Raw genomic sequence first — 24,942 nt, forward strand, 5'->3', positions numbered from 1 at the left:
AAGGGGGGGGTGGGGGGGTGGGGTGTGCCAGGGCAGAAGTGCTGCAGGAGATCCCACTTCTAGCCACCACCGAACATCCTCCCCGGTGCAAAGCCTGTTACTGCGCTCAACTCCGGCAGCAGAAAGCTTTCTAGAAATACCTACAAGGAGATAAAAATGCCAAACTGCAGCCTTCTTTCCTTTCGGCATAGGCCTCAGGAGAGCTGGGTCGGTGAAGTTAAGCCAGTAAGATGTGTTGGAAGGACCTGGGGAAGCTGTAGTGCCGGCCCTGTCCGAGACCTTCGTCCTCTATGAGATGGTGGGGCATCCTTAACTTTCCAAGCAGCCCCCTCTGAGCCAAGAAACACAACGTGTGCAGTTATTCCTGAACAACAAAGGAAAACACGACCTTCGTTTAGGTGTTACAATTAGTAATGGGCAACATGCTGCTTGGCACTTTGCATTTGCCACCTCTATGAGATGGTGGGGCATCCTTAACTTTCCAAGCAGCCCCCTCTGAGCCAAGAAACACAACGTGTGCAGTTATTCCTGAACAACAAAGGAAAACACAAGGCTGTCAGCCTACATCTCCTATACAGCCACAGAAGACAGGAGCCAGGGCTTCTGTCCTGAGGCATTCATCTGCCTGGTTAAAGGCTAATGCAAGAACATAGGTATTACAGCTGCAAAAACTGTATGGTTTTATGCACATTACACATCAATGACTCCCACCCAGAATGCCTGGCCTGATGCATATTAATCTACTTTAATTAGACAACCATTTAAAATACTGTAAAATGCTCAGTGAGGCAATGACCATGAGATAAGAATGTCTAAAACTGCAGGTGGTTGAGGCAAAAGAACAATGATGAAAGGAAAACTAGGGAGCAACAGGCAGCAACTCCACAGCCCACATGCATCTTGAGAAAGATTATCAACTACTACAACAGGTATGACCAGCATGATACCAGGATTTTCTACCATAAATAAATGCTTCATCTTTAAAAGATGCCTATTACTACAGCCTGTGAAGGCACATATGCAAACACCGAAGTGTACAGACAAGTTCTGTTTATTTAAAACTAATTCAAAGTTGGATTTTATGACCAAGGCTATACTCTATCTACAGAATGGTTACCAACCAGTGGCTTGAGACACTTCTGCTGACGGAAAACATGTCTGGCAATGGCTTCAGGAGCTCCTGGGACAATTGCTACTAGGTTAAAGAGTTAGCTGTGTGTTCTCCAGAGCATCCACTGCAGCTGTTAGCAAGGGAAAGGGATGGGGAACCTGCCTTGATATGACTTATCCTGGAATATTTAGTAGTAGTGACTAGCTGCATCAGCACTCTCTTCCTTGATGCACTAAAAAGCAAAAGTTTCTGCCTACTCCTAACTAATAAAACTAGCACTCAGAGGAGGAGGATTCTTGTCCCACCACCACCTCAATTTACCTCTACGTGAGCAAGCAGAGCCTAGCTTTGATAAGCTGTGTGCACACAGGATCTTACAAACCGTACTTTAGCACCATCATGCCAGTGCCAAAGTTTGCAGCCCACACCAGCTTTTGTGATGTCTACATAAGCATATTCAACTACAACCAGAGCTTAGACCAGCATCCCATTAGAGCTGGTGAGAAATACCTATTCCCTACCCACATCACACATTTTGGTAGATACTGGCAGAGAAGCAGCAATGGTTTGCCATCAATCAAACCACCTTTGTTTATTCTCTTTTGAGACACTGGGGTTAAAAACCCAATAACTGAATAATTAGTATTTTACATTTCCCAGGATCATTGTAGAAAAAGCAGTGAAACCACAGTCAAGAAGATCAGTGACTTCAATGGTAACTTTGAAAACCTTCTTTTTTTAGAAGCAAAAGCAGAAACTAGTAGATAACAGATTATGAAAACATTTTGGAGACTGACTGGTTTGAAAAAAGCACCCAACCTCAGAGCAGTAAGCCATGTTTTACTTTCAGTGAAAAAATGCTAGTTCAGCAACTTTTAGAATGGATTTTCAATAACGGTTACTTCTAATAATACATTGCACAGACTTCTTTATGTATGATCTAGAGAGGATTAGTTCCATTTTTTTGACACAGTGGAAACAGAGGCAAAACACACACAAAGAGGCTGACTCCAGGTCATGCAGAAAAGGCAGAATCAGAGCAAATACCAGAAGATGCATCAGAGATTTTCCTTTATTTAATCACCATCACACTAGGCTAAATTCTGCTTCCCACTCTATACATTGGGGATGGAGGCAAATGCAAGAGTGTGCAGAACTTGACCTGATTATTTTTTAGATGCCAGTATCTCAGATTTCCTTCTATGCAATTTCAAATAAGCATAGAAAGGTTTTGGTAAACTAAGTAGTGGCCTATTTGACAGACACTTCAGTACAGTATATGGTTTCCATGTGGTTGGATAACGGAACCTAAAAGAATCAAATTCATATTTAATATGGCTTCAAATATAAACACAGTCTGAATTCCTAATCTACAAGTGGAAAGCTCCAATTCCTGAGACACATCAGTTTCTCGAGCCCTCTTTACCCACCCTTCAAAGCTGCATTTTAAGCAAACCATTGCCTCAAGGAAAAGAGTCATGGGAAAAAGGCTCCAAAGCCAAAAATGTGTCACAGCTTATAAAATATTAAGTCAGCATGGCTTCTGTTTTCTGGAAGCTTGTTTCTCCCCCCACCCCCCAACCTCCTTTAAAAGATAATCTAAAAGATAGGTCTAAGCGCCTTCCCTCCACATTCCTCCCCCATAAACAAACATCATCATTAGGTACAGCAGTCATATTCAGGGGGGAAAAAAGGAAATACAAAGATGGAGTCAAGACACTGCAGAAAGTTTCATTCCTTTTGTCATTAATGACTTTAGACTACTTAATACAATATTCATATTTCAGAGGCAATGTGAAACCCTGAGCAAGCAGGGGGACTCTAATGTTCTACAAAGCAAAAAAGGATCTCTCTCAAAGAGCTTACAATATAAATAATGCAGTCAAAGTATAGTTAAAAAGAATTACTGTTATTCAGACTCCATATATAGGAAAAATAAGCACAAAGATCCTCCTCCCTTTTTTTTAAAAGAAAAAGGGCAGTTAAAGAAATAAAAGTACTTGTGTCTTAATCAGTCTGTTTAACATAATCCTGCCTAACCCATTCTTATTTGGCCTCCATCAATGGTGCTATTCACTTTCTCCCCGTGGCTCAACACCCTTTCTCAGCCATCCTCAGGCCTCTGCGCCTAGGTAAAACTTAAGACTGTCTCCCAGCCATCCAAAATTTTCTGCCATGACTGAAAGTTGGTCCCAAATGGGATTCAGTAATTGACTTGGACACCACAGCTGGTCATTCTGAGTTCTTTAGTAACCATCCTGCTTTCCTCCCATATATTGTGTGCATAGTAGATAACTTTCCCACAGCTGTTACATCCATGAAAGAACAATGAAAGAAATCAGCTTCCCCACATAAAGCTACTTAACTGCATCAAATAAAAAGATCAGTCAGGATCAATGAAGAAACCAGAATTGGTAAAACATGGTATGACAGACCAGTAAAGTATCAATTCACCCGACCTTAATTCTATCAGTTCCTCTACCATATCTCTTATACAACTTGACTCTAACCCCGAGACCACCTTACCCACAAGAAAAGCTAAACAAAGGGAATAAGGGCAGGCTAATTTTGACCTTAGTAACTTTGCTTAAATCAAAGTTCAGAACTTGGTAAGAGGTGGAGGAAGCTATGAATAAACATATTTACAAGCAGGCAAAAGATCTCCTCTGGTTCAAGGACAAAGTCTGTCAGGTAAAAAGGAAGGATGAATTTGCCTCAGGACTCAGACTCACAATCAAATTATTGCTGCTTAACAAGTTATAAGACACCAGCTGAGCCACAGTAACAGCCCTCGTGCTGCTCTTAAGCTACAGCAAATGCAAGGTAATGTAATTTAACTTAGCCCTAAAGAAAGTAAGTTAAGCCAAGCAGAATCATTCACATTTACCACAAAGAATACAAAGATTAATCATGACCCAGCTAAACATCTTACTCTGGATATAGCCATTACAGACTTCACAAAACAAATACTGACCTAAATAGAATTGGAGACATTAAAATACAAATATGTTCCCATGCAAAAGCTGGGAAGACTGATTGCAGAGCAAGCCTGCCTTAGCCATTTTCACCACTGCTGAGGGGGGGGAAAAAAATCCACTCATCTTTCCTTAGCAATGACACCTTTTCACAGGTGATTCTGCCAACTTAGAGTAGCTGGTGTAGAACAAGATTCAGACAAGGTGGTGAGCACTGCTGGTTTAAGTCCCACCATCCTTCCTCATTCAGAAAAGACACTGAAATCATTAAGTGAGGCAACATCAACAGCAAACATTGGCATTTATGAAACTAAACACCCCGGATCTGAACAGCCATAAGGAATCTCAAATCTATGCAGATGCAAAGAAAACCTCCACCCCAGTCTCGCAGGTTAACTAAACAACTGATTTCCATCTATATAGATTTCTGGTTTCACACAGGCACGCTTGCCTCCATGTAAGACTGGAAAGGAGTCAACAAGTCAAAAATAAAAAGAAAACAACACTTCATTAAGATAAGGAACCATTTTCTAAACAGCTTGAGATCTCTCCTCTCCCTAAGGCAAGTCTGGCTGGCACAGCCATTTTGTACATCTGTGACCCTGAAAGATCACTGCATTGAGAATTCAAACAGACAAATTAGATAGCAGCTTCTTCCCCCTTGCACTGATTTGTCTACCCTGTAGAAAGCTACTTCCCTTCATACATGACATTTACACTTTGTTCCTAAATTGCAAGCTGTAAAGTGTAGTCCATATAAAGACTCGGTCTATAAAGACTCCAAGCTGTCCCCTTTTCAGCAGGCTGCTCATGCTGTAAGCAGAAGTCACCAGGAGAACCACAGGCTCCATTACACCACTGTGCTTCTGCTTTATTAAATACTGTGTCAAATAGTAAAGAAAATCACAAATATACATGTTAAGATGAACAGTTCCTACTTTTATTTCAGTTCTAGGATGTACAATTCACCCTAAAGCTTAAACTCATAAACCTGAAAACTTACATGGATTTTTACTACTTGCCTGAAACACAGAGATTACCCAACATAGTGAAATCTTTCTTTTCAAGTGCCAACTTGTTCCAGCATCACCTACACAGACCCCACACCCAGGCAACTTTTCCTGCCAACTGTGAGGAGTCTACCAGGAAATTAAGCTTATGAGGTTATTGTCTCCATTTGGCTGCCAACAGGCACCATCCGTCCATATTCTAAATTTGCTGGCTAATTTGGAGTGGGGTGGGATTTTTTTTTTTTTTTGAGAAGGGGGAAACAGTGATCAGATAAAGGCAGGACACTCAACTAAGTGATTTTTACTGCCAGCACAGCAGTTATTTTTGGTCTCACTCTGGTCAAGCAATGCACATAACTAGGTAACCAGCACAGAGTTTAATATGATACTTAATGTACATTGCCTGAGTTAAAGTTTTGGGAGATGGAAATAGGCTCTGGAAAGTACCAAGGAGAGGCAAAGAGATTAAGTTTCTACAACACATGGGGAAGCTGGGATAGGGAGTAGAGAAGGGAAAACAGAAATCATTGCAAAACATATATAACGGGACTTCATGAGCTGTGTGCTTTGTGAACCATCCTGGGAACTGGCGCATATGCGTCTTCTTATTTGTCAGATCAACTCATTTCATGCTCAAAAAGGAAGAGACAGGCATCCTTTTCAGTCCAGCAATTCAATTAAATACTTCCTAGTGACTGAAGTCATGATTCCTTATCCTCCATTACTATAAAGTCACTTCATACAGTTTGATGTTAAAAGTAAAAAAATGTCTAAAACAATACCATACCCAAGAGATAATTCAAATGTCTAGTAATCCCACTAATAATACCTTTTTGGTTGATATTTTGTAAGTTGCTAGACACAGGTTCAAATCCTAGGACAACTATGTAGGATGAATCAAGGATGACCAATTTAAACCTTCCTCCTGTTCAGACATGTTATGGCATGTGCTTTAATGCATGAAAACCTTCTGGATAGGCCTCCAAAACTTTAGGCCCATCTGCGCTCTGGGACTTACAAGACTGAGACACCTTTGTATTTGGGGGGCATGGGAGGACAGGAAGAGAAATCAAAATAAAGTGGATTCATAATATTGTAATATCCTACCAGTTCCAAATAGAAGAGAGCACATGAGCAACCAACTGCAAAACCAAGTAGCACAACATTTGAGCTTAAGTCCTAATCAGGTTTGACAATAAAAACTAATAGATTGCTTTAATCCTAAACAGCCTGCTTTCAAAGTTATTCAGCAAATTAAAATAAATAAGGCTGAAGTCCGACACACTTGTATCTTGCAAACTCCATAAAAGGTTCCCAGGTTGAGATAACGTCTTCAACTACTTACTGGGCCTTTTTCAGTGCAGTAGCACTGATGAAATCCAACTGATGAAATGTTTCCCAGAACCCAGGTTTACCATCAGTGATGGCTGGGAAGAAGAGATTTGTTTTCAAGTTTGCTATGAAGATAATCCCCCCAGGGTAAGTATCTGCAGCCATCAGGCCACAGAGGGGACAGGTGAAAGCTGAGGGAAGGAAAGCTCTTTCAAGCACCTTTGAAATCAAAGACAGGAGGACACTGCTTCCTCAGGTTTGCATCCTTTCCTATAGCCCCATTTTTATTGAGTCTTTATTTTTAGATGATTTTGTTGTCATCTTCCCCTCACTTCACATTCTTATACAGGAGAAAAGCCATGACTCAGAGCAGAGGAGGTGCCGAAGAACATCGTCTCTGTTTTGCAAGAGGCAAAATGGATGATTTTTCTTCAGAAGGGTGAGCTCATCCAGTGAACTCCCTGCAGGTCCTCACTCAAATACATGATGCTCTGTAATACACCTGTGTACTTAGGTAAAAAAAGCCTAAGTTCAAGGTTATTAAAGGCACTTTGTGTCTCATGCGCTGTAAGGCATCCTGATGCACCTAGGTTTTACATTCCAGAGCAGGAACAAAAGAGAATGACACGTTAAAGAATTAAAATATTTGATTTTAAACACATTTCATTTCAGAGACAGGAGCATGCCTTGGGTCAGAGGTACAAACATTACAAGGATGCACCAAGACTAAAATGGCTTAGGTCTGCTTTTAGCATTACAATTTAAAAGTTCATATGAAAGATCTTTTTGAGTATGACTCCCCCAACTGTACATGAGTTGGAGAGAACTAAAAAAACAAGAATAAGTTTCTCAAAATGAAATACGTTTTACAGAATAAAATCTAACAAGGAATGTCATGGTCCTTCTATTTCATCCATTTCACAATAGCCTCTCACTTGGATGGGCAAAGCTATACACTTTTATTATATACAAGTGTGTATATATATATATTTGGTGGTTTGTATTTATTATTTGTACTACTTGGTATAGCAACATCAAGAATCCAGGTGACACCAAGACCTTCCTTCTACTAGCTGAAAGAGACACTGAAGCCAATCCTCAAATTACAACAACTAGTTACAGACTTTGAAAGTTTCATTTCTGAACCTTCAGCTTCTGGGCTTATTCATCTGAGTTTTCACAGTGACGCACAGCCGTGCAAGAACATCTGTCCCAAAGCACATGCAACTTCAACCAGTTGTAAAAAAAACCTCTTTGAGAACAGAGACTCACTGTTTTCATTTACTCATTCACCAAGTAAAAGGAGCTTGACAAGCAAGTAATTTATTTTTAAGTTATAATACTGCTTAGGAGCAAGTCAGATTCCAGACTGTTATGCATTTGCTTTACATTTTCACAAATCAGAAGCAGAAGGAGTGACCATGTCAGTATTATGCCACATGTAACTAAGTGTTAATACTCGCTTTGACAGGCAGGATTACTATCTGTTGGCACATTAAAAAATGCTCACAAACTCCATGACTCAAACACTATGAGGTATGGAAGCGGTAATAGCACAGAGGAGGTGTGAAAGTGGAGGCAGATATGAGTACCAAATTAGCAAGTTTTTATTATTAGCAGCTGTTTCCAGGCATTGCTTAGGCTATCTGAAGAATCAGTATGAAGAACTAACATTAAAAAAATTAGCATGAACAACTAACTATAGTCTATAAAGATGTGAACTGAAGGAAAACAGAAAAGTGTATCAGTAGTAGCATATCAAAAAATGTCAGCAGGCTGGGTTGCAGAAGAAAAAGCCACATAATAAATCTTTCTCCACCCAATTCAGTAATTTTTAGCATGCAATATAGGCTGCTAGTACCTTGTTGTTTAACCACAAATAATAGGGAGCACTCATAGGGCACTGCCATCTGTCAACAGATGTTACTGAAAACCAAACATGGGACACAAGCTAGCAGTTAGCGGCACTCTGCCTCCAGAGCAGCCAAAACTCAGAAGAAACAGGAATAAAATCTGTGGGAAAATGTCTTATCAAATCCCTAAACCCAAATTCTGTGCTCAATGTATAGATAAGCCTTCAGCATTTCTGGAGAAGGCAAGTACCAGTTACAGCTTAAGGGGTCTGGCTGGACCACTTTGTTCCTTTCACAGGCATAAACACTGAAGTCCTGTATACTTGCAGGTACCCCAGAAGTAAGAGATTTCTGTCTAGGGATAATTATTCTTCATATGTGACCAACTGCTTTACGAGCTATCAGTCTATTGGGAGATAAAAGATTTTGGGGTCTCCCAGGACATGAGCGCAGGATCAGCCTGGTTCAGCTGAGGCTCACAAGTCAACCACTTTGGTCACTTGAGCCACCTGAATCACTCACCTCCATTACAGAGCACTTACTTTATCTCCAAGTAGCAATAATTATTATTTTGTCCAGACTGGAACTGAATGGCTTGGTCATACAATGGCTATTTACTATTTGTACTGCTGTAGCAGCCTGAAGCTATCAGTGACCAGCAGCATCCTGGTTCAGTGGATATTGTGCACAGCCCACCAGTTCCCTAGATATTGCCAAATACTGAATCCATGCTTAGGAGCCACAAGCAAGCCAGGGAAGCAGGCTTTGAACCATTAGCCTGCATATTAACCAGCACCTGGGGGCCTTTCAGTCCAGCTAAGCTAACTTAATTGAGCTAAAAAGATGAAACCACACTCATGCTGCCCCTCTGGTGAGGGTCTCTTCTTGGCATTATTTAGTTTGAAGGAAAGGGTCTGTGAAGGGATGAGAAGACCTTTGTCTCCTGGCACTATGGAGAGAGGAATCCTTAAGACTCTTATGGAAGTAAGGCAAGTCCTACATTTGAACTTCTCCATGCATGTCCCGATCTCGTTTAGGCTCCACACCTAACGAGAATGGCTCCTTAACAATAAATGACTGAAAGGTCAAGCATCTTGCTAGAATGGAAAAACCCATAAATGAATCCCACCACAACTAAAAAAGGGGACAAAACTGAGGAATTTCAACTTTCTAAATGAGAATTTTGAACTAAAAGCAATGACAACAAAGCAGCCTCAAGCCTGTCCAAGTCCCACTCCTGCAAGCACACCACCGTGCCGGCAAGTCATCTGGTTCTCCGTAGCAACCATCTGTGCTTGCCTTCACTTAAAGAAGAATTAGCAAACAGAGGAATTGGCACACGTGAAGCACAGCACATATCTATATTTAGATTCACTTTCAGCTTCGCTCCAGAGATTGAAAGCAAGTAAGATCATGTGTTTTAACTGGGAAACGTGAATTTCAATGCCACCTTTGCATACTGGCTTTCATAAGAAGTCAATGCTCCCATTAACCTCATTTTGAGCTGTTTGCCTTGCCTTCTTTCCCATGCAAAGCTTCATGGGTCCCTACTATTGCACTCCCTCCACTTTACAACCTGGAGACTGAATTGATGAAGGTTTTACTGAAAAACAGAACAGAGGAGATGGGCCAGAGAACTTCCATTCCCTCTTTGTTTTATAGTAGTTTTGTGTTTAGTTTTTAAACATTAGAACCAGGATCCTACTAATTCCTGCTAGCATATGGAAACCCCCTCCCACTGACACAAAGAACCACTGATAATTACTGCCTGGAACATGGTTGAGTTCGTTGGGGGGCAGGGTGGTGGTGGTTCTTAGTCACCTAGACTACATTTAAACCAGTCTTAGCTTCCTTTTGCAAACATTATGAGGGAAAAGGGTCAAAAACTTTACTTTGTCAGAGATAAAAAAAAGCATTCAAATATGAGTTAAAAGAAACATTATGGGGAAAAGGGTCAAAAACTTTACTTTGTCAGAGATAAAAAAAAGCATTCAAATAAAAGAAACATTTAGTTTTTCTACATAGGTAACTGGAACACAGAGCTCAGAGCTCAACTTAGCTTCCTTTTGCAAACATTACAAGGGAAAAGGGTAAAAAACTTTACTTTGTCAGAGATGAAAAAAAAGCATTCAAATATGAGTTAAAAGAAACATTTAGTTTTTCTACATAGGTAACTGGAACACAGAGCTCAGCCAGCAAAATAAAGCTTACCATTACAAGTAAAGGTTCAAAAGACTTCTAAAAAGAGTATTTTGAAGAACAGCATGAAGATTAAATGGAACAAAATATAGTCTCACCTACTAATTTGTAGCAAGCTGCTCCTCAGATAAACAATTAGAATATATCCACATTTAAATATCAAGCTTTAAGTTCTTAACATTAAAATCAAGAAGTAATCTGCATCTTAATTCTTCACTAAATATGCCCATGTGCAACTTGACAGTCACACTGATGACAGACCAATAAAACTAGCATAAAGTATTCTAATCAACTCTAGTATAACACCAAATCAGCAGAGGATGTACATTAAATGATACACGCTGCCATTTATAGAGGTGCCTCTGTTGTGCCTTGCAGGCATTTCATGCTGACATCACGTTGTGCTGTTAGCTGAGGTCACATCTTCTCCTGCCTTTAGCACTGTTACCACTCTCGATAAACTGAAGTGTTCACTAACAGGCAAACACACCATCTCAAATGACACTGGCAGTCTTTGTCTTTAGCTTACTAACACGCACAGCTATAAAAGTACTGAGTAAAAAAAAAAAACAACATTTGATGCATTTGGAGATCTTAGATAACTACTGCCTCCTATTGAAGGAAAAATAAAATCATAGAATAATTTAGGTTGGAAGAGACCTCTGGAGGTCAAGTGATCCAAACTCCTGCCTAAAGCAGGGCTGAAAGTTGTATCGGGTTGCTCAGGGCCTCATCCAGCCAAGCTTTAAAAGTCTCCATGGATGGAGATCCTCTGGGCAACCTGTTCCAGTGTTTCACTCACCATCCTCAAAGTGAAAAAACTATCAGCTCATGGAAAAAATGAGTATAGGGCTGTCCCCTCAGTCCCTGTAGTACATGAACTACTGGAACTTACATAAAACCAACTGGAGATCTCTTGCTGGAAAAGGTCTTCTTTCCAATTCGGAGGTCTTCTGGAATTTGTGGTCTATGCATTATAGGTACAGAAAAGTCAAGATTCTAGCCCAAAAATTAAAAGATGAGCTGCTCATCACAGTCTTCTATTGGCATTTGTACTGTGTGTTGTTCTACAGAAACCACTTCCATGCCATAAGGGAGCACAGACCACCTGCTTTCAAAAATGGCTGGTAGGGTCATTACTGGCCAAGGGTGAAGAGCACTATCAAGCATTGCTTAGGGATATTCTCACCTCAAACTGGTAGCATACAGCATTTTCTAGGGCACATAAAACATGCTGGTTTAGATGGCTCTGCGATCCAGCCTTCCCGGGAGGAAGCTGGTGGAAAGGGCCGAACCGTTTCCTCGCGCACACACTGGAGGCCCAGAAGGGAACTTCCCGCTGTAGCTGATGGAGCACCCTGCCTGGTTTATACAAAAGACCTTGTTCCCCATGGTTGTCAAGCAATCACCTTTCCCCACAAAGAGTTTCAAACAAAATACTAAGTTTTTAATCCTATTTTTAATGCTGAGTGGCTAGATAAAATAAAGACTTCACATTTATCTTGCACTACTCCACAGGACCTTGCACAGTCCACCTCCGTCACAAAACTCTCCAGTGCCCCAGTATCCTACCACATCTCCCACACTTTCAGGCAACAGAATGCACAGAGCTGCTTATACCACAGTGCTATAAACAAGAAATAGTTTGGAAAAAACAGGGACAAGACTGCTTTAGAACCCATGATAATAAATAGGCTTCAGGGAGCAACATGAAGGGGAGCAGGAAGCAAGGAGCACAATGTGCATACACAAGATGCAGCCCAGACTCTGATCCTTGGAGGAAGCCCACTGTAGTGAGAAGATCTAGCACACAAAAAAACAAACACCCCCCAAAAAAAATCCCACAACATCTGAGGAAAGCACTAGAGACAAGTATGAAGGTTCTTAAGGGGGAGGGGACAGAGAATAAATTCAGTGAGCTGGCGCATAAACATTTCGCCTGTGGAAGCTTGGGATCAGATCTTATTTAAGTCTCCAGTGAAAAGAAGCACGATTGTCTCTCCACATCATAGAAGCTCCATGTGATTAGAAGTCTCTGCAGATTCAGCTCCTGCCCAGCACAGAGGTCAAACAGCAGGAGTGTAAATCGGAGCTGAAGTGCACTGGCAGAGCTGCAACAGGAGAGAAGCATGCCCAGCCCTGCCTCTCCAGGGCTGGCTCCAGGACTGCCCCTGCTCCCTCCTGCTCACAAGCAAGAGCTGGGCGGGGGGAGGTCAGGGGGAGAAATATAAATGATCAAGAACAAAGTTAGACCCATTCTTCATGAAGCAGACCTCATTAGAAATGTCAGGTCTCATTATGAGCCAGAGCTCCACTAGATAGGAGTCCCATTACTCAGGAGAGATGTATGTGGAAGACATGCATCATTTCTTAAAGATGTACGCATCTTTCCTCTACTCACACCACACCCAAAGTGAACAGTCTCATTACGTGGCGGTGGAAGCAGCACCAACACTCTTAAGAGCCAATGCCAATTGCATAAAGAAAACACTGGGAGAAGCAGTGCCAACACTGTTTCATACATAAAACTTCTATTTCCCCCTTCCCTCTGAAAGACTAGGAACAATCATGCCTAAAACACTCGTACAAGGCTATTACAACATAGTCAACCAGCAGTTTACAAAAGGCTCAATTCATTACCCACTGAAATCACTAGAAAGAGTCCATTAACATCAGGGAGCAGATTCGGACTAAAAAATAGTGTAAATTTATCTTTCCTACCTCTGCATAGAGGCGTGCAAAACTATCAAACCACTATCCATCCTGGTCTTCAATGAAGTCCAGATATGTTTCATATTCATTAGACATTAGCATCTGCATCTAATACCAGAAACTTCCACGTCAAGCATCTAAAGGACTTTCGTGATGCCCTGATGAGCTCTGAAGTAGGATGGGCCAGGTCTGCCACAGAACAAGGAGGTCTGGAAATGCAGTTACTATAGATTTTGCCATTCTTGAGAAAAGCAGTTCAGGTGACACTGTACAGCAAATGAAGGTATTTATCTCTTCCTCTATAATGCATTGTTTGTGCTAAAATTCACCTAGCTTCACTCTGAAGGCCAACTGCAAAGAAGCAGCCATTAGCAGTTTTCCTCATGAAGATTTGGCTGCAGTGAGCTCCCTGCAGGCTACATGTAGGGTGTAAACCAAGCCAGGATTATTCAGGGCTGTCTGCAGTTTTGGGCTTCAGGGGAATAAACAAGACAGACTCAAACTGCTTTGCACAATGCAACAAAAGGATTCTTTTGACAGAGCAGCAGGGCAGAATTAATTCCTTCAGCAGGCAGAAGAAACCCAGTCATTATACAGTATTTACTGTCTTAATACTACAAAAATAGGACACTTTTACTTATTATAGCTTGGTTTTGTTCTATTTCACATCACTGTATCTGAGCTACAAACAAAATAGTTCAGCCAAACATAATGAAGGAGGAGGGCAACGTAATGCCAGACCAGGGCCAAGTACAGACAATGCATTAACTGTACTTCCCACTGGAGTAACAAATCAGCACTTGTCCACTCCTGTGTTTAGAAAAAAGGTCTTGTTCATGCCCCCAACTCACATGGCTATAACTGCTGTTATTGTTCTACCACTGTATGTTAAAACTAGATACGCCATCTGTATTAGTATGTCTTTCTCAGAAATTGACTTGGTAGTCTAATCTCATCCAGCCTAAGGTCAGTGATTTGAATATGAGAAGTGGCTAGATCTGAGAAGACCTTCAAGCCTGCAAGCATTTGCTCTTCGGTACTTTAGAAATCAACCAGGTGCTCTTCAGTCTAGACACTTGAATAAAATCTCATGGTTATGGAAGCTGCAGCTACTGTGGTTACACTATACATACACTGTTCCGCAAGGGCAGGGATGCTCTTTGTCACCAGCAGGAGAAACACGCATCTCATGTACTCTTACTGCCCCTAAAAGCCTATCCTGTAGCTCACCGATTACCTTAGGGTGACTGCTGTCCTCAGAGGCTGCTAATTACAGCAGCTAAACTCAGTTCACTTGTTACATGCTCAACCTGAAAATAAATCTCATCAAACAAATGAGAGCAGCAGCACAGGAATTCAAAGTGCTCCACAAGAGGTGCAAGGAATTTCATCTCTCCCCCAAGCAGTCTTTGGCCATTGCTGAGGCTGCTGATGAAGGACAGCAGTTTAATTCTAACTGGGACAGTGATTCTATATAAAAACAGCCCAGAGCATTCACTTACAAGAAGTATTAGGAGACTACTCTCAAGAACCCAGCATCCAGCCAACATACAAGGGGGAAGGAAGACCCCCACTCCTCCATCGCTTTTTGTGGAGACTGAACTATTTGTGAGCCTCAGGCAAAGTTTCCTACGTCAAGAACACTTTTGTAATTCTTTCCATAGCAGCAGAAAGCATGTGATACCTTCACTTGTGCTCACTTAAGTACTCCACTGTGCTTCCCCAACAAGCATTGAAGCCAGAGCATGTGAAATACATAAACACGACCCAAATAAGCTTCACGAACCTGCAGAATATAAAAGTATCCCATAGTTGTATATTATAACCTGGCAACACCAGGTTGCCCTTAGCATGCCAGCCTTCCTTTAGGATATTTGAGTAGTTTGTACTCCCATCTCTCAAAGAATTGTTTAGAATTAAAAGGCTGACTTAAAATCACTGCTACATTCGCAATGATCAATATGTGTGTGCGTGTGCATGCACGTGTATGAGCCATCCTATTGATAAATTTGCCCCTGGAAGAATGCTGTGTACAATAAATGACAAAGTTAACAGATCAAAACCATGAGATTTAGAGTTAGTCCTTTCATGTGAAAATGTCACTAGAGTTAATATTGCTCCAACCTTGACCCCTAAACGCTTTCTGACAAAAGATCTACAAAGGAGAACCAGCCGGGCAAAGCAGCACAGAAGATACCAGGAAACTGGTCCAGAGATTTTAAAGACAATGACCACTGCAGATTTGAGGCTTTGTTTTACAGATGAAACCAACCTGACACCGAAAGACATGACAGAAATCATAGGAGAAGACCACAGCAGCGAAAACAGCAACACTACTAAGCCTTACTAAAATGTGATCACCTCCGCAGCTTTACAAGATGTTACTGCAGTTTCCATAGGAAGGGTGTAGGATCTTTTCTAATTCAGCCTAATACTTGTTATGGACACCGGACAGTAGATTCATCCTTGCAACGTGTTCCAAGTTACATGTGTTCTCTAAGACAACCATTAAGATCCCTCAGATCCACATAGTACTTTTACCAAAGGGGGAGAACAGACCCTGCATAAAGCAGCTCATCTCCAGATGTGCAGGACATTCATGCATTTAACCTCCATCAGTGTTAACAGAATTGCACATGTTAATCTTTTGCTCATGAGGTCCACACTAAACAGCATCATCTCATCATTTAGCTGCCCACTCCTTTAGCCTACATTTTATGCACGTCTGTTGGAAATACCATGAAATGCAGTGGTAGAGTGGTTCTGCTTGGTTACACCGAAGCTTTGCCAAAAGAGCATTTCTGTATTCATATAAAACCATCAGGGGTTAGGGAAGTGATGATACACCCAACACCAAAGTAACTCTGGTCTACTGGTTCTTTGCAAGGGAATCCTAGGGTCAAGGTACTTGGGATTCAATCCAGAAGACACAATAGCACTAACAATTTACACACTTACTTTCCTTCTGACATTTGTTACTACCACAGTTCAGACAACCAATGGTGACCTGGAGGTCAGACATTTCCCAACAGGTAAGACCAGCTGGACTATGGCCCCAGGCTCTCCATTCCACCAGCTGATCTTTCAAAGCTGAGAAGTTCCCAGCATGATAAAATCATCATGCTTCATTAACAACAACAAATATGTGCTTGTTTTCTTTAATAAGCAGTTAAGTACATTAATTATTCAACACAATTCCAGCTTTGGAAAAATAACAGATTATTCTCAACTCCTCTTTTGACCTGGACAGGAGGAGCCAGAGTGAAAAGGTCTCTCAGCTGTAGATGGTGACACTGTCCAGTGACAGGTGATGCAGTTCACATGAGAAGGAGAACCAGCCTAGACAGCTTTTGGTGTTTTGTTCCTGGAGCTGGGAGGCATTTACTGACTGTTCACAAGTAACACCACACATGCATCCCCTGCCTCCTCTGAAAATACAGGTAATAATCACCTTGGAAAAGCATTGTGAAACCATAATATTCCAAAAGGATCCAAGCCCCTAAAATGAAGAACTGCCCATAAAAATGGCACGTAATGTCACATGTAGTATCAATTCCACAGCATTCAGTTTGCCCAGGTGATTTCCACCTTCTAATCCGTTACAAAAAGAGCTGCCAATTAACTCACACCTTGGGACAGTAAATATCAATACAAAACCAAGGTCTATACAACTCAGATACCGACAATCTCAGACTTCCTAAGTTCAGTCTACTACATCCATAGTGTAATAAGGATTTCAACAGGACAACAGGTACACTGAATGGGGAGAAGAGGGGGAAGAAAAAAGAAAAGATGCAGCTTTTGCAAAGATGGCTAACAGAAATCTTCTCCTCTGCAAGCTAAGACGAAAGGCACAGGTTTCTGATGTACCAAAAATAAATGCAATACATGCTTCCATCCTGTAAATTAATTCTTCACAGGTGAATAGATACAGAGCTCCTCCACCTTTCCATTTCACCTAGTCCCCTCCAGCCTCTCCGACTTCCACAGATATCCTTTCTGTTACAGAAACGCAGTTAAACACAAAAATGCAGAAAAGCCAGTGATGTCTCCATTTAGCACATTCCTGGAACTGTGATTCAATGTTAATTCAAAAGCACTTATAACCAATTTAAATAATCTTCCCAACTGATGCTGCAAAAGGAAACAGTTAGGAAATGAAAGCCTCGGTGATCACTCAAAAACATCACAGACCAGGAAGGGTATCTGAAAATACCTGTCCTTCACCTCTCACAACCTCTCCTGTTCCCTTGTATATACACATCCTCTTCCTTCACCCCATCAAGCAGATCACTTATCATATTTTATAGAAGCTTAAACTGAGCTTGATGCCACCAGGCTACAGATGCTTACAGGCTATTTTTTAAAGTTCCACTTTTACTGCAAGATTGCTTCAGTCTCTTCACACCGTTAAAAAGAAGTTTAACAAGCAAATATTCAGACACTAACAAATAAACCCGTCCATCCCTGTGACACATTCATTAGCACCTACCTTTCCCTGTAGTCATTATCTGCAGTGCTCCCGAGATGCTGGGAAAGAGCACTGTGCTCCGGGAGCAGCCCTACAGTACATGTCTCTCAGCAACTTAACCACCAGCAAACTCTCCACCCTCCTGAACGACTTCTCTGTGACCTAGCAGACGATTGCCACCTCTCCTCCAAAATAAAAGCCTGCTTAGCCTTCAGCTGAGCACCATGTGTCCTCCTATGCCTGCTTGCTCACATTCCTCCCTTCTAAGTTTGAGAGTTTAAAATCCAGGAGGCAGTAATATGCTTATTTACAAAGTTGTGTAACAGAATGGGAGCAGAGCTCATCTTGTCCATTTATACCTTCCACGAGGATGTACTATCAGTTAATAGTACTCATTCAAATATCACTCTGACATGACTGCTCTCAGTCCCCATGCAGGTGAAGGGGTATTTCCTTGCTTTTTTTATGCCACAGGAATGCTGAGTCAGTGAAATGAATTTTATATTTCATTTTCTATTTCAACCTGAAAACAGTATTCATAGAGAACAAGCCATAATGGAAATTAAATTGCACAAGGAGGTATGAACGCAGAAAAGCACAATGCAGCATTTGTTGGTTCAAAACCTCTCTGTTATCGCAGACAGTCACCCCTCCTTCCAATCTGTAATTCTGCTGCTTGGATGTGTTGACAAACAATATCCCACCCAAGATGCATGGCGATACTTGGCAAATGTGGGTGATTTTTCCTCCTTATAATAAACATCAAAATAGCATCCAGTGACTCAGCTTTATTACCAGCAACACACAGGAATCTAGAATAGTTCTAGTTTCCATCTAATTGCCTTCAAGTTGTCAACTTCATAAACAGGATTCATTCAGCAAATAGCATATTTACCTTAAACAATATCTCAAATATAGAAGTAGTTCTACTCAAGAGTAACATTGTTCCTTCTTCATAGGCTTTCAGTAACTGGAATTATCACATTTGCTATTTTAGCATTGTTTTAATTAACCTGCTTACTCTTAGAACACTAACTCACACAGGCAACTACTGAAATTGCATCCTCCCTTCACCCTACTCTGTGCAAGTATCCATGGGGGAGAGATCTCAGCTCCAGACTTCTGGCTTTAAGATCTCCTACTTTGATATCCTTGCAGCCCAAGACCACTGCCACCTCCACTATCCCTAAATTTTGCTCTCCCGAGCAAAGTCAAAATTCAGCACAAAGTTCAATCCCCTCCCTAGCCACAGGTACCACACTGGCACACCACCACAGTATCCCTGCATGCACCAACGTAGAAGCATCTCCCAAAAATTGTGTGACTTATGTAAAAAAAATGAGGGTTTACAAAGAAAGTCATATTATGATATCGCAATGATCAAGAGCATAAAAAACACACCGAAACATTTTGGTTACTAATAGCTTTGGTTTGGGTCATTGTTTCCTATCAGCCTGTATCTCTCAGGAGATCACTTATTTCATTCTTAATCTGTCCTAAAACTTGATTATAAAGCCTTCTGGAGTCCAGGTCTGATCCAAAGCCAATTCAAATCCATGGAAAAACTGTATGCTTTACGTTCAGGTCCTTCCAGACATAATACCAAGGAAACCTGTGCAGCATGGATTTCTTGAAGTCTCGGTTTATGTCCAATAGCCTCTCTCTGTATCACATCCAACTAACGATCATCACACAATGCCACACGAAGACAGCAGCTGACTAGCTGGCAATTATTGGCTCTTTCATGATGAAAATGTATTTGTCCCAGGGGAATAAGGCATCTGCATAATTAGCAAAAGAAGTTACACAAAAAATAATTAGCTTGCTGAAAGCCCAAAGGGGGAAAAAACCTGTAATTTTTGCTTCAAGAGGCTGGCTAATTATATGCCTAATAACAAAACAGAGATGCACTGAGAATCATCGAGAAATCCAACATGGATTTTAACTTCATATTCTAGCTATAAGGGGTGCTGGTAGCCTAGCAACAAGCAGCATACTTCAGCATGCCAAAACCTCCTTCTGACTTAATGAAACACCTCAGATTACTATGCAAACCTCCCCCACCCCACTACACATTTGATTCTTGTATTACTAAATGATAAAAACAAAGCCTAGCCAAAAAAATAATCAAGCAATTCAAGATAAACTCAAAGAAGCACTAATGGACTACGGTACAGAAAGACAAGTAAATATAGAAACACATGAATTATTTTCATAGACTTAAAATTCACATTCTGATTAGAGTTGATTCATTAGATTTATTCATGGGATCAAAAAATGCCCTATTATTTTAAGCACCTTTTCCAGTAGACTGGGTAAGATTTCTGTTTGTGTCTTGGGAACTATTAGTTAAGAAATCTTCAACAACTTACAGCATACTCGCTAATTTCCAAATTACTCCTGATATATGAATAATGCTGCTGCAATTGCTTTCATTTACTTGAATCCTCAGTGAGCTGGTAGAGGAAACTGTTATCCCAAACAGTAGTCTCAGAGCTGAGAGACCAGTTTTAGTCATCATTCTTCTTTGACCAGTTCTTTTGCCATGTTTCACCATTTCAGAAGCCACAGTTGCTTTCCCACTTGCCCAGTACCGCTATGTGCTGCAGTAAGTCAGGTCTGACAACAACTTTCATGTCTTGTAATAGCACAACTCCAGTGCTCCTGGGCCAGGGCTCAGTTATGAGTGACACTTTAGCCAACAGTTTGCTCTTGCTTATCCACCTGAGCTACCCACCAGAGAAGTATGGGTGAATATGGTGAATCTATAAGACCACATTAAAAAAAGTTAAGACTTGATCTTTACCAGTGAGCTGGGAAGTCATGATATAGCTTCAGTTAACCTTTCCATTTCAGAGCCATGCGTTAACCCTAAACAACAAAAAGCCCTTCCCCAAGGGGCTAAGCGTGTTACTTTTTAGCTGGGTCCATTCTGCAGCTGGTATGCACCCAACACAGGGAGCAGCTCAGGGCAGAAAACCCACCGCGAGGGAGGTGACACCGCTCCTTCCGCAGTGCCATTTTACACTGACAAGGGCTTACAGACTGCAGTCTGCACGAACATTTGCCAGTCTGCCTCCCAAAACCTCTGGGACACTCATGCAGCCTGCACAGAGCTAGAAATAGTACATGCTAGCTACAGAGAGGGACTAACACGAGCTTTTAAGATAAGGTACAACTGCACCATATTGCCTGAAGTCATCTGATCCAGGCCATATAACATGAAGGTTAAAGCATTAGTGGTGTGTTCGCCTGGTGGAGTTACAGTCTAGAAGGAGTGGTATTAATGATAACAGATAGACACCCTCATAATCAATACCATACTCTGCCAGACTCAAAGGATTAACAAGACTTAGACAGTTATTTCCTGAGAAAGGCAAGTCTTTTGGATGTGCAATATTTATCATCTTCCCGGGTGCTTGACAACCGCTGAAAGCGCCACCTTTGTTCAAAAGCTGCAGGAGGCTCAGGGACACAAGAAATCCAACAAACTTAGCTTGTCTTTAAGCCACAATAAACTTGTGACCGTGGGTGAAGATAAGCCTCCTCCACTGGCTTACACAACCTCAAAAAGATAAACTGAAAGTTGCACAGAGCTGTTGACACATTAGATATGGTGAGCATGTATGCTGTATTTGTGCTGTGCTTGGAGGGTGAGGAAGAAGCAACAAACCAGCCTATAGCACTATGAGAAATTGAACCCTCCCCTCAAACACACACACAAAAAGGTATTAATAACTAATGTTCTCATTATCAGCTTCACAAATGAGAACTACTTTAAAATTAACTCATGAAACTGCAGACTTAATTGTTAGGAAAGATGAAAAGGTTCTGGCAGAACAATGGTAGATCCTATCCTTTCCACACCTTGCTCTTTGACCCCTTAACACTCCTCCACTCTCCCCAACCCCCTTTCCCCCAGGCTACTTTTTGGTCTCGATGGCCACACAGGAGATTCAACGGAGGAGAAATGCTAACACACACACTCTAGGGATTGCATCCAGCCACAGCATGAGCGAGGACAGCGAGACGACATCAGCAGATCAGGTTAAGCAGAGTGAGGAGTACTTGTGTCTGGAAGCACAAAAAGCCTGTTGATGGAGTCAAGGACATGAGACAGGGTGTGTAAGGTCTTGGGCACTGTATGTGCAAGAAAGTTAAATCTTCAAATCCATCAAAACAGTGACAGAGGAAGGGGTATTAAAAGAAAAAATAATTCTCAGTGAAGCCTAAAACTAGCAGATCTAATACACATAGATGCTTTACTTGCACTTATGAGAAAAAAAAAAGTGTTCCTATGGAATCCTTCCTTGGCAATTTTAAAACAGATGGTTTGCTTTCTTGGAAAGAGATGGCACTAAGAACTGTCTGCCCAGGTCAACCCCATTGTCCCCATCTTGCTTCTTTTGGTGTTTTCCATGGTGCCAGCAGCTTTGAATCACATCACAGCATGCACTAGGATGTTCAGTCTAGAGACCAGAACCATCAGAAGCCAAGGATTAGCAAGTGATGTCTCTGGTACTGTTCTGGGACGCGTAGATGCTAAAATGATTGCACAGCTAAAACTTGCATTGCAAATAAATTAACTCTAGTTTCTTGCTCTTCATTGAAGTTTATTCTTACATCTATCTCACCTATTTCATACTAAATACTCTTCTAATCAGTTGTGACATACCTGATTTTCTACTAAGATCACCTTCATTTGGATTAGAAAAAACCCTCTGTAAACTTAGCTTAAGTTTGGCTAGGGGCACATTAAGCTCCCAAATCTTCCTCCCTCCCCCTAAGAGAATAAACCCAACAGAAATCCCACCCACAGTCACCATCCCACCACAGCATTTGTTCAAAAAGACCATGTAGCAAAACATCTCACCACAGAGCACAAGTCTGCCTCCTCAAACTCCAGACAACAGTAATCTACATAGTACAATGATGCATCAAATTAACTTTTTTGAAAGCCCATTCTATTCCACTACTAGCAAAACAAAAATTCTACCTTAGCCTAGCCAAGTGGAAAGCAGAGAAGTTGGATCAGCAGTAAGCTTGTTTCACTTTGAGTTAGCATTTCAGAACAAACACCTGGAGGTTGTAAACCTTAAGATGTTTGCTAAGGGATTAAATATTTACTTCCCCCCCTTTTAAAAAAGTACAAGGACATTTGTTTCTCAAGTGCACTTTTTTGCCACTGTAAGCCTCATCTACCTACACAGCCAGTATTTTCCCACATTATGCAAAAGCATAATTTTAACCCATTCCATCAGAGGAACCCGCACTAGAGGTCTTCATTGTTCCCAAATGTACAAGAGAATATCACATCACATTTCTGAATAATCCAAAATATAACTTCAGAATTTTCAAATAAGTCGATTTTATTACTTCCTGCAGGGATGAAGTTTACCATATTTTGAAATGGACATGGCAAGAAGAACGGTGCCTAGAAGTGAAAACAATTTTTTTTTCCCATTTAAAAGAGCAGAGGCCTCTCTGCTCTCTTGGCTTCCGAGAGCATCATGGGAAAGACTGGGGACATCACCTCTCCTGCTCTTGGCCTTGCGGGGGGTGTGAACTTGATAGGAACCCGCAGCACTGAACCCATGTTCTTCATCTCTGCTCTACTTGGCTGTTGGCAGAAAGATGAATTCCCTCACCAACAATTCTCTCCAAAATCTATTCCTAAAAAATGAGTGATACTTATTAAAAATACTTTCTAGCTCATTAAGCTTGTCGATAAGAAAAGCAGTAATAAACACTTGTTTTCAAAGTAAGTAAAATACTAGTCTCAGACAAGACAGACAGAATTAAGGCTTGATAAGGGTCTTTGACTATCAGTCATAAACATACAAAGTACGCAAACTTAGGAACTGCAAAATACAATCCCTAAACGATATGAGCTTTAAATGGAACACTACTACATTAATGTGTACACTTTCTGTGCTATATAGGGCATTAAACTGAAAAGGTTTCTTCTCTTAAATTACTATTTAATTTACCTTATGAACAATTTAAACAAAGATGCACATGGATTTGAGAACAGAAGATGTATTTCCCTAACAAAACTCAAGAGAAAAAGAAGGACAGCTCTAACAACACCTTCTGTTCTTGAAACTTGCACTTCATTCTCCTTCTGATACTACTAGGAAGACAGAGCAGATTAACTAAACAGTTTTATTTGCTGCAAAAGCCACATGTATATTTCTAACAATCACCCATACTTGTTTTCCCTAACAGAATGCTTGCTCTGTGTCCATTTGAACACCTCACCAATTGAAAATTGCTAAAAACACCGAAGAGAGAATACAAGTACTACTCACCACCTGAACTCTGGATCATGTTTCCAGATTTTTGGACCTCATCGAATTTTGTAAAAATTACATTCAACCTGTTTGAAAGTTAAAGAAATACACCATGAACAGTTGAATTTAATTTTTCAGAATCTTCTAGTTTAAGATGTTATAGGACAAGTTTTGCTTCACTCAGGTCATTGGGAGCACTGTCAAAAGTGTCAGTGTGGAGGGAAGTTATTTTAAAATTAAAAAAATATCACAACATGCAACAGCTGATAAGAAAAACTGAGAAACAACTGATACTACAGAGGTGTAAGATACAATTGGAAATACTACATTACTGAAGATGTGACATGTCTAATTGTAGATGCATTTCCAGTTCATTACCGCTTTGCCTATCTTAACTATTTGCAGAAATACCACAAAAAACACCCCTAAAAAACAATTTCACACAACATTTGTCTTTGGCCCTGACACTTCTTTCCCATTCACGTCACTGGCCTAGTGGAGCAGGAGATCTTTATCACATCTCATTATTCCTTCCCAGAGAGTTTATTTCTTTAAGCCACATTGTGGCAGCATTTGTTTTCACTGGAGAACAACAGGCAACAGGACTGCCTCCCCCTGCGTGCACCCCACCTCTGAAACAACCTCTTCCCTCCTCCCTCTGTGCATTGACATACTGCCATCTACTCCATCCTCAGGTCTAACCATGCTCCACCCTGCGCACAGCAGGTTGTCGGCAAGAGAGCAGCTTTCTTACCGCACCTGAAGTGGCAGAAGCAGAGGGACAGGGCTTTGGTATTGGTGTGGGTGGTTTTTGGTTTTTTTTTTTAATAAAGCCTTGGAACTGATTATATTGACTGTGGGGGTTTTTTTATGACAGCATTCTAAGTTGCATAAACCCAGGCTGCTCTAAAGTGTCCTCTCTACACATGCAGAACATACAGAAAAAACACCACATTAATCTTAAATCAGTTAACTACACATCTGTT

The 24,942-nt window shown here is 41.1% G+C and overlaps 1 protein-coding gene across 1 annotated transcript in view; it reads right to left on the minus strand.

Annotated features, from left to right (window-relative positions):
- CLASP1 (cytoplasmic linker associated protein 1) overlaps positions 1–24,942 on the minus strand; it is a 186,045-nt gene that overhangs the window by 107,425 nt on the left and 53,678 nt on the right. Inside the window, exon 8 of the mRNA XM_009274983.2 lies at positions 23,975–24,042. Coding sequence (XP_009273258.1) covers positions 23,975–24,042 — 68 coding nt within the window. The remainder of the gene's footprint in view (positions 1–23,974; positions 24,043–24,942) is intronic.

The sequence above is a fragment of the Aptenodytes forsteri genome, unplaced genomic scaffold (assembly GCF_000699145.1).
Source record: "Aptenodytes forsteri isolate BGI_AS27 unplaced genomic scaffold, ASM69914v1 Scaffold255, whole genome shotgun sequence".
NCBI lineage: Eukaryota > Metazoa > Chordata > Aves > Sphenisciformes > Spheniscidae > Aptenodytes > Aptenodytes forsteri.